This window comes from Oncorhynchus clarkii, chromosome 24, assembly GCF_045791955.1.
Source record: "Oncorhynchus clarkii lewisi isolate Uvic-CL-2024 chromosome 24, UVic_Ocla_1.0, whole genome shotgun sequence".
Classification (NCBI taxonomy): domain Eukaryota; kingdom Metazoa; phylum Chordata; class Actinopteri; order Salmoniformes; family Salmonidae; genus Oncorhynchus; species Oncorhynchus clarkii.
Window position 1 is genome coordinate 31590178 of NC_092170.1, and position 10961 is coordinate 31601138.

General features: G+C 55.7%; 1 protein-coding gene across 1 annotated transcript; it reads left to right on the forward strand.

Moving 5' to 3' along the window:
• Window positions 1-2389: 2389 nt before the first annotated feature.
• LOC139382635 (proline-rich protein 36-like) lies at window positions 2390-8941 on the forward strand. Its single transcript, XM_071126729.1, has 6 exons — window positions 2390-2412; window positions 2581-2690; window positions 2872-2961; window positions 4193-4739; window positions 4783-7078; window positions 7136-8941. The coding sequence occupies exons 1-6, from the start codon at window positions 2390-2392 to the stop codon at window positions 8939-8941; spliced, it is 4872 nt and encodes a 1623-aa protein (XP_070982830.1).
• Window positions 8942-10961: the final 2020 nt, after the last annotated feature.

A 10961-nucleotide genomic window follows, 5' to 3' on the forward strand; every position in this document is an offset into this window, starting at 1 on the left:
ATGTTTAATCATTTGTGATGCTGATGGATGAGCTCGGGTTGTGCTGCTTTGGGCCATGTATTATTCATCACAGGGAAATGTGTTTGAGAAGTTGACTGTTGGACTGGCACCATGATTAGGGAATTGTTAGGATTGGTCCCATCTAATCACAGCAGGTCACCACAATCATTTGAGGTGAGCTGATGTTGTACATTAATTGAGTACAATGTTAGTGTTACCTGCCTGAGAGAGATGTGAAAATAAGACAATTGACACCCGTGGAAAGAAACACAATGATAGTGTCTTAAATTTGAGCAAGTCTTTTTTGTACTAATTTGTTTTTATAGTTTTGCCATCTGGAGACATAAGACATAACATATAATAAAATAATGGAGACATAGCCTTTATCGACATAACATATAATAAAATAATGGAGACATAGCCTTTAATCACATAACATATAATAAAATAATGGAGACATAGCCTTTATCCACATGGTATATAATAAAATAATGGAGACATAGCCTTTATCCACATGGTATATAATACAATAATGGAGACATAAGCCTTTATCCACATGGTATATAATACAATAATGGAGACATAAGCCTTTATCCACATGGTATATAATAAAATAATGGAGACATAGCCTTTACCCACATGGTATATAATAAAATAATGGAGACATAGCCTTTATCCACATGGTATATAATAAAATAATGGAGACATAGCCTTTACCCACATGGTATATAATAAAATAATGGAGACATAGCCTTTATCCACATGGTATATAATAAAATAATGGAGACATAGCCTTTATCCACATGGTATATAATAAAATAATGGAGACATAGCCTTTATCCACATGGTATATAATAAAATAATGGAGACATAGCCTTTATCCACATGGTATATAATAAAATAATGGAGACATAAGCCTTTATCCACATGGTATATAATAAAATAATGGAGACATAGCCTTTATCCACATGGTATATAATAAAATAATGGAGACATAGCCTTTATCCACATGGTATATAATAAAATAATGGAGACATAGCCTTTATCCACATGGTATATAATAAAATAATGGAGACATAGCCTTTACCCACATGGTATATAATAAAATAATGGAGACATAAGCCTTTATCCACATGGTATATAATAAAATAATGGAGACATAGCCTTTATCCACATGGTATATAATAAAATAATGGAGACATAGCCTTTACCCACATGCCTCCTTCGCTTGAGACATTAGCCAGCCAGTGGACAAGGGGAAACAGATGGGGGGATTGAGAACCAACAGAGGGAGCCCAATAGCCACCTTTCTTCACCCAGAGACAGACAGGGCAACTAGAGAACATCACTCACTTCATATGCAGAATGACTCTACACAGACTAATGACTCTACACAGACTAATGACTCTACACAGACTAATAAACAAACATAACAATGATTCACAGTGATCATTTTAGTTCTGTGCAGTAAGTTTTCCATTTAGTTTCTACAGAAGATGACTCAAGGACCCGGTGTGTTCCTTTCTATGGGGGATATTTCTGTAGAAAACTACTGGCTGGCATCCATGAGAGGGTCACTGAAGATGTGTGGTCTTGATTGTTTCGGTTATTCACTCATTGTGGTGGATTTAGTTGGCGGTGAGGTTTCTTAGTGGAAAGACTCAAAATAAGATAAATAATGAGATAGAGAAAGAGAGAGAAAGAGAGAGACAGATAGATAGAGACAGTGTAAGGGGTGCGTAACTGGTGGCAGGGAAGTCAGACGCAGGAGAGCAGAACTGGGTAATAGCCGGAGCAGTTTAACACAACACCAACGGTATCAAGAAAATAACAACTTGGGTACAAAACCCGACGCGCACCAGTCAACATGTGCACAAGCACTTACAAACAAACAATATCACACAAAAACATGGGGTTAAATACACAACACGTAATGAGGGAATGAAAACCAGGTGTGTGGGAAAACAAGACAAAACAAATGGAAAATGAAAAATGGATCGGCGATGGCTAGAAGACCGGTGACATCGACCGCCGAACACTGCCCGAACAAGGAGAGGAACTGACTTCGGCAGAAGTCGTGACAGTACCCCCCTCTTGATGCGTGGCTCGCCGACACCAACCTCGGGGACGACCCGGAGGGCGAGGCGCAGGGCGATCCGGACGGAGACGGTGGAACTCCCACAGCATTGAAGGGTTCAATATGTCCTCCACCGGAACCCAGCATCTCTCTTCCGGACCATACCCCTCCCAGTCCACGAGGTACTGAAGGCGCCTAACCCGACGCCTCGAATCCAGTATGGAACGAACGGAGTACGCCGGGGCCCCCTCGATGTCCAGAGGGGGCGGAGGAACCTCCCGCACCTCAGACTCCTGGAGCGGGCCAGCCACCATGTCGGTAATCGGGGGGAAGCTGTAACCTGTAACTCACCTCGTTCAGTCTGCTCAGGACTTTAAATGGCTCCATAAACCGCACACCCAGCTCCCGGCTGGGCAGGCAGAGGGGCAGGTTTCAGGTTGAGAGCCCGGTGCAAACACCGGGGCCTCACTGCGGTGACAGTCTGCACTGGCTTTCTGGCGCAGACGGCATCATGGGCGGCGTCTCATGTTTCCTCCGTGCCCCGGAACCAGTCGTCCACCGCAGGAGCCTGGTCTGATTCTGATACCAATGAGCCAGAACGACTGGTACCCCAGTACGCACTGAAAGGGGGAGAGGTTAGTGGAGGAGTGGCGGAGCGAGTTCTGGGCCATCTCTGCCCAGGGCACGAACGCTGCCCACTCCCCCGGCCGGTCCTGGCAATAAGACCTCAGAAACCTACCCACATCCTGATTTACTCTCTTACTCTCCCGTTACTCTCGGGGTGAAAACCCCAGCCTCGGACGCGTCCACCTCCACTATGAAAGCCAAAGAGGAATCCGGATGGGCCAGCACGGTAGCCGAGGTAAACCCTCAGGTGCCCTCAGGTGACAAAAGGTCCTGTCCGCCTTAGCCGACCACTGCAAACGTAACGGTCCCCCCTTCAGCAGTGAGGTAATGGGAACCGCTACCTGACCTAAACCCAGGATAAACCTCCAGTAGTAATTGGCAAACCCTAGAAATGGCTGCACCTCCTTCGGCTTCGGCAGAAGTCGTGACAGACAGATAGAGAAAGAGAGAGAAAAAAGAGAGAGAGAAAGAGAGACTTGTGCAGACAGCTGTCCCAGCAGATGCCCAGCGATGCTGGGGGAGATAGTCTGAGGCATTGGCTTGGCACAGGGATGTGGTCGCTCACCCACATGCCTGCTTCAAGGACTTTCAGCTTCCAGAGGGTCACAGCCCCAATCCTCGGCATACAGACAGGCAGGCAGGGTCCTAGTCTGAGGCTGTCAGCTGTCTGCAGGGGTCCTGGGTAGTGGAGGCTCCCACAGGACAGCTCTCGGAGGACCACAGAGGTCTTCTATTATGGCTGTGCTCATAACCACCTCAGCCTCAGTTATCTCACTACTCCGTCACTCTCCGCTGGTGTCCTTGGCTTTGTGCGTTAAGCCATGTGTTATGTGGAATTCCGCCACAGACACAGACAAGCCGTCACACACACCCCGTCACACGCACACACCGTCACACACACACACACACACACACACACACACACACACACACACACACACACACACACACACACACACACACACACACACATTGAACCAATCAGGAACAACATCTGATCTTTTTACCACCCAAGCCCCCCCCCCCCGCGCCACACACACACACACACAATAACCTCAGTCCAACATACCCTTTTAATTTAGTCAGCTCAAATATTTCTTCAATAAATATTTGATGAAGGAAGATGTTTTGTCAATTCATTACTCAGCATAGTAATATGTGTTCATTAGTCTAGTTCTGAGGTCTAGTGTTTAATATTCTTTGTTTACAGTGGAAGGTCACGTAGGAGGGGGGGGGGGGGGGGGCTATGAATATGGAGATAGTGGCCTTCACTCATGCCTGTGCTGTGCTCAGATACTCTTCTAATATATTCCACACACATCCCCCACCTTCCTCCTGTTCCCTATCTTTCATTAAAACAATTAAAGTCATTTAAGTAACATGCATACATTGAAATGATTGACAGAGAGATTTCACCGCCTTTCCCTGGCTCTCAGCCCTGGCTGTTTGGTTTCAGGTTGTATGGTTAACAAAACCCCCTGGCTACAGCTCCCAGCCCCCAGCCCCCAGCCCCCTGCCCCCATCCTCTAGCCCCCATCTTCCAGCCCCCATCCTCCAGCCCCCATCCTCCAGTCCCCAGCTCCCAGCCCCCATCCTCCAGCCCCATCCTCCAGTCCCCAGCTCCCATCCTCCAGCCCCCAGCTCCCATCCTCCAGCCCCCATCCTCCAGTCCCCAGCTCCCAGCCCCCATCTTCCAGCCCCATCCTCCAGTCCCCAGCTCCCAGCCCCCAGCCCCCATCCTCCAGCCCCCATCCTCCAGCACCCATCTTCCAGACCCATCCTCCAGTCTCCAGCTCCCAGCTCTCAGCCACCATCCTCCAGCCCCCAGCTCCCATCTTCCAGCCCCATCCGCCAGTCCCCAGCTCCCAGCTCCCAGCCCCCAGCCCCCATCCTCTAGCCCCCATCCTCCATACCCCAGCTCCCAGCCCCCATCCTCCAGCCCCCGGCTCCTAGCCCCCATCATCCAGCCCTCATCATCCAGCTTCCAGCTCCAGCCCCCAGCCCCCATCCTCCAGCTCCCAGCCCCCATCCTCCAGTCCCCAGCTCCCAGCCCCCATCTTCCAGTCTCCAGATCCCAGCTCCCAGCCCCCATCTTCCAGCCCCATCCTCCAGTCCCCAGCTCCCATCCCCCAGCCCCCATCCTCCAGCCCCCGGCTCCTAGCCCCCATCATCCAGCCCTCATCATCCAGCTTCCAGCTCCAGCCCCCAGCCCCCATCCTCCAGCTCCCAGCCCCCATCCTCCAGATCCCAACCCCCACTCCCCAGCCCCCATCCTCCAGTCCCCAGCTCCCAGCCCCCAGCCCCCATCCCCCAGCTCTCAGCCACCATCCTCCAGTCCCCAGATCACAGCTCTCAGCCACCATCCTCCAGTCCCCAGATCCCAGCTCTCAGCCACCATCCTCCAGTCCCCAGATCCCAGCTCTCAGCCACCATCCTCCAGTCTCCAGATCCCAGCTCCCAGCCACCATCTTCCAGCCCCATCCTCCAGTCCCCAGCTCCCATCCTCCAGCCCCCATCCTCCAGTCCCCAGCTCCCAGCCACCATCTTCCAGCCCCCATCCTCCAGTCCCCAGCTCCCAGCCCTATCCTCCAGTCCCCAGCTCCCAGTCCCCAGCTCCCAGCCCCCATCATCCAGCCCCCATCCTCCAGTCCCCAGCTCCCAGCCCCCATCTTCCAGCCCCATCCTCCAGTCTCCAGCTCCCAGCCACCATCCTCCAGCCCCCAGCTCCCATCTTCCAGCCCCATCCTCCAGTCCCCAGCTCCCAGCCCCCATCTTCCAGCCCCATCCTCAAAACCCCCTGGCTACAGCTCCCAGCCCCCAGCCCCCTGCCCCCATCCTCTAGCCCCCATCTTCCAGCCCCCATCCTCCAGCCCCCATCCTCCAGTCCCCAGCTCCCAGCCCCCATCCTCCAGCCCCATCCTCCAGTCCCCAGCTCCCATCCTCCAGCCCCCAGCTCCCATCCTCCAGCCCCCATCCTCCAGTCCCCAGCTCCCAGCCCCCATCTTCCAGCCCCATCCTCCAGTCCCCAGCTCCCAGCCCCCAGCCCCCATCCTCCAGCCCCCATCCTCCAGCACCCATCTTCCAGACCCATCCTCCAGTCTCCAGCTCCCAGCTCTCAGCCACCATCCTCCAGCCCCCAGCTCCCATCTTCCAGCCCCATCCTCCAGTCCCCAGCTCCCAGCTCCCAGCCCCCAGCCCCCATCCTCTAGCCCCCATCCTCCATACCCCAGCTCCCAGCCCCCATCCTCCAGCCCCCGGCTCCTAGCCCCCATCATCCAGCCCTCATCATCCAGCTTCCAGCTCCAGCCCCCAGCCCCCATCCTCCAGCTCCCAGCCCCCATCCTCCAGTCCCCAGCTCCCTGCACCCATCGTCCAGTCTCCAGATCCCAGCTCCCAGCCCCCATCTTCCAGCCCCATCCTCCAGTCCCCAGCTCCCAGCCCCCAGCCTCCAGCCCCCGGCTCCTAGCCCCCATCATCCAGCCCTCATCATCCAGCTTCCAGCTCCAGCCCCCAGCCCCCATCCTCCAGCTCCCAGCCCCCATCCTCCAGATCCCAACCCCCACTCCCCAGCCCCCATCCTCCAGTCCCCAGCTCCCAGCCCCCAGCCCCCATCCCCCAGCTCTCAGCCACCATCCTCCAGTCCCCAGATCACAGCTCTCAGCCACCATCCTCCAGTCCCCAGATCCCAGCTCTCAGCCACCATCCTCCAGTCCCCAGATCCCAGCTCTCAGCCACCATCCTCCAGTCTCCAGATCCCAGCTCCCAGCCACCATCTTCCAGCCCCATCCTCCAGTCCCCAGCTCCCATCCTCCAGCCCCCATCCTCCAGTCCCCAGCTCCCAGCCACCATCTTCCAGCCCCCATCCTCCAGTCCCCAGCTCCCAGCCCTATCCTCCAGTCCCCAGCTCCCAGTCCCCAGCTCCCAGCCCCCATCCTCCAGCCCCCATCCTCCAGTCCCCAGCTCCCAGCCCCCATCTTCCAGCCCCATCCTCCAGTCTCCAGCTCCCAGCCACCATCCTCCAGCCCCCAGCTCCCATCTTCCAGCCCCATCCTCCAGTCCCCAGCTCCCAGCCCCCATCCTCTAGCCCTCATCCTCTATACCCCAGCTCCCAGCCCTCATCCTCTATACCCCAGCTCCCAGCCCCCATCCTCCAGCCCCCAGCTCCCATCCTCCAGCCCCCATCCTCCAGTCCCCAGCCCCCATCTTCCAGCCCCATCCTCCAGTCCCCAGCTCCCAGCCCCCAGCCCCCATCCTCCAGCCCCCATCCTCCAGCCCCCATCTTCCAGCCCCATCCTCCAGTCTCCAGCTCCCAGCTCTCAGCCACCATCCTCCAGCCCCCAGCTCCCATCTTCCAGCCCCATCCTCCAGTCCCCAGCTCCCAGCTCCCATTCCCCAGCCCCCATCCTCTAGCCCCCATCCTCCATACCCCAGCTCCCAGCCCCCATCCTCCAGCCCCCGGCTCCTAGCCCCCATCATCCAGCCCTCATCATCCAGCTCCCAGCTCCAGTCCCCAGCCCCCATCCTCCAGCTCCCAGCCCCCATCCTCCAGCTCCCAACCCCCACTCCCCAGCCCCCATCCTCCAGTCCCCAGCTCCCATCCTCCAGCCCCCATCCTCCAGTCCCCAGCTCCCAGCCCCCATCTTCCAGCCCCATCCTCCAGTCTCCAGATCCCAGCTCCCAGCCCCCATCTTCCAGCCCCATCCTCCAGTCTCCAGTCCCCAGCTCCCAGCCCCCATCTTCCAGCCACCATCCTCCAGTCCCCAGATCCCAGCTCTCAGCCACCATCCTCCAGTCCCCAGATCCCAGCTCTCAGCCACCATCCTCCAGTCCCCAGATCCCAGCTCTCAGCCACCATCCTCCAGTCCCCAGATCCCAGCTCTCAGCCACCATCCTCCAGTCCCCAGATCCCAGCTCTCAGCCACCATGTTCCAGTCCCCAGATCCCAGCTCTCAGCCACCATCCTCCAGTCCCCAGATCCCAGCTCTCAGCCACCATCCTCCAGTCTCCAGATCCCAGCTCCCAGCCACCATGTTCCAGCCCCATCCTCCAGTCCCCAGCTCCCATCCTCCAGTCCCCAGCTCCCAGCCCCCATCTTCCAGCCCCATCCTCCAGTCTCCAGATCCCAGCCACCATCATCCAGCCCCCATCCTCCAGTCCCCAGCTCCCAGCCCCCATCTTCCAGCCCCATCCTCCAGTCTCCAGCTCCCAGCCACCATCCTCCAGCCCCCAGCTCCCATCTTCCAGCCCCATCCTCCAGTCCCCAGCTCCCAGCCCCCATCCTCTAGCCCTCATCCTCCATACCCAAGCTCCCAGCCCCCATCCTCCAGCCCCCAGCTCCTAGCCCCCATCATCCAGCCTTCATCATCCAGCTCCCAGCTCCATCCCCCAGCTCCCAGCCCCCAGCTCCCATCTTCCAGCTCCCATCCTCTAGCTCCCAGCTCCCATCCTCCAGTCCCCAGATCCCAGCTCTCAGCCACCATCCTCCAGTCCCCAGATCCCAGCTCTCAGCCACCATCCTCCAGTCTCCAGATCCCAGCTCCCAGCCACCATGTTCCAGCCCCATCCTCCAGTCCCCAGCTCACATCCTCCAGACCCCATCCTCCAGTCCCCAGCTCCCAGCCCCCATCTTCCAGCCCCATCCTCCAGTCTCCAGATCCCAGCCACCATCATCCAGCCCCCATCCTCCAGTCCCCAGCTCCCAGCCCCCATCTTCCAGCCCCATCCTCCAGTCTCCAGCTCCCAGCCACCATCCTCCAGCCCCCAGCTCCCATCTTCCAGCCCCATCCTCCAGTCCCAGCTCCCAGCCCCCATCCTCTAGCCCCCATCCTCCAGTCCCCAGCTCCTAGCCCCCATCATCCAGCCTTCATCATCCAGCTCCCAGCTCCAGCCCCCAGCTCCCAGCCCCCAGCTCCCATCTTCCAGCTCCCATCCTCTAGCTCCCAGCTCCCATCCTCCAGCTCCCAGATCCCAGTCCCTAGCCCCCATCCTCCAGCTCCCAGCCCCCACTCCCCAGCTCCCATCCTCCAGCTTCCAGTCCCCAGCCCCCATCCTCCAGTTCCCATTCTCCAGCTCCCAGACCCCAGCTCCCAGACCCCAGCTCCCAGACCCCAGCCCCCAACTCCCAGCTCCCAGGCCCCAGCCCCCATCCTCCAGTTCCCATTCTCCAGCTCCCAGACCCCAGCTCCCAGACCCCAGCTCCCAGCTCCCATCCTCCAGCTCCCAGCTCCCAGTCCCTAGCCCCCATCCTCCAGCTCCCAGCCCCCACTCCCCAGCTCCCATCCTCCAGCTTCCAGTCCCCAGCCCCCATCCTCCAGTTCCCATTCTCCAGCTCCCAGACCCCAGCTCCCAGACCCCAGCTCCCAGACCCCAGCCCCCAACTCCCAGCTCCCAGGCCCCAACCCTACACTTAGAAAAAAGGGTTCCAAAAGGGTTCTTCAGCTTCCCCATAGGAGAACCCTTTTTGGTTCCAGGTAGAACTATTTTGGGTTCCATGTATAACCCACTGAGGAAAGAGTTCTACATGGAACCCAAAAGGGTTCAACCTGGTTCTTCAAATAGTTTTCCTATGGGGACAAGGAAGGAACCCTTTTAGGTTCTAGATAACCCCAGCTCCATTCCCTGCCCCGCCTTAGCCCCAGCTCATTTCTCCCTGTTTGTAGATGTGTGCCTGATTACAATAACACACAACACTTCCTGACTCAGAGAAACCAGGGTATGATGGAGAAACGACAGGAGAGGGGAAGGGAGAAGGGGTTTGACCGAGGAGGAGATGGAGGAGGAGAGATGGCGGCTCCTACTGGGACTGGTGCTTGGCGTTTGCTGTGGTTGAAAGGAGGAAATGGGTGGTCTATATTAGGGGAGGGGGTCTTGGCTGTGCCCCCCAGCATTTGGCACAAAGGGCCTGATATTATGCATGCTGGCAGGGTCTCAGGGCATCCAGGGAGAGCAGAGCTTGTCCTGCTAATGAAACGCATGCTACCGTTTACACACCGGGTTCCCTTTAACTTTTAATTGCATTTGGCTTTTACACTCAAGCCATCCCAAACCTCCAATTTCAATTATTCTACTCTCCTACCCCATTCTCATCAGATTATCTCTCTACTGCCTCTATATGACTAGACGGAAACACAGCAGATACACCAAACAGCAATGTAATTGTAGACTATAGTTTGCTCTTACCAAGGAAATATTAATATAATAATGACATGTGAATGTGTGAATGTAACGGTATATGTTTAAAATAGTGAAAGTGAAAGGTCTTTAATTAGTGCAGACATACTGTATGTGTCCCAGGAGCCTCCGACTGATCCAGGTCCCCTGATGGAACAGTGGTGCCTCAGCCTCTTTGTTACCCTCCTCTCGCCCCTTCTCTCCTCCCCTCTCTCCCCTCCTCTCTCCCCTCCTATCTCCTCTCTCCTCTCCTCTCTCCCCTCCCCTCTCTACTCCTCTCGCCCCTTCTCTCTCCTCTCCCCTCCTCTCTCTACTCCTCACGCCCTTCTCTCTCATCTCTCCTCTCTCCCCTCCTCTTTCCCCTTCTCTCTCCTTTCCTTTATCCCCTCCCCTTTCCCCTCCTCTCTCCCCTCCTCTCTCTACTCCTCTCTCCCCTCCAATCTCCTTCATCTCTCCCCTCCTTTGTCCACTCCTCCATCTCCCTCCTCCTCTCTTCCCTCCTCTATCACCCTCCTCTCTCCCCTCCTCTCTCCCCTCCTCTCTCCTCTCTCCCCTCCCATCTCCTTCCTCTCTCCCCTCCTTTCTCCCCTCCTCTCTCTTTTATCACCCTCCTCTCTCCTCTCCTCTATCTCCTCCTCTCTTCCCTCTTATATTTCCCTCTTCTCTCCCCTCATCTCTCCCCTCCTTTCTTCCATCCTCTCTCCCCTCCTTTATCTCCCTCGTCTATCGCCCTCCTCTATATCCTCCTCTCTCCCCTTATAGGTTGATGTAACTGGGAGAGATGGCTAATATAATGAATTCAGGTGATGTGGTTTATATTAACGCTTCTATATTATTCTATATTAACGCTTAATGCACAATCACTTGCTAAAAATCTATAAATAAATCAATACTATTAAAGTTCTTTCATAAACATACTATTTTTCTCATTGCTCTAAACAGGCCCAGTTCTAGATGATGATTGAATGCCAGAAACTGACAGCTAGCAATAGACAATCTACTGCTGACCGCTACTGCTTTGTTTGCCTGCAGAGGAAAGGGAATTCTCTTCTGTTGGTTGTTATAGGCCATGACATTTAGAAGGCAG

Excerpts from the sequence above, each read along its gene's own strand:
- LOC139382635 (XM_071126729.1), top strand. The coding sequence starts at position 2,390 with ATGTCGGTAATCGGGGGGAAGCT. Across the intron at positions 2,962-4,192 it reads AAACCCTCAGGTGCCCTCAG|CTCCCAGCCCCCAGCCCCCA; the intron begins GTGACAAAAGGT and ends CCCTGGCTACAG. Across the intron at positions 7,079-7,135 it reads GCCCCATCCTCCAGTCCCCA|CTCCCAGCCCCCATCCTCCA; the intron begins GCTCCCAGCTCC and ends TCCATACCCCAG.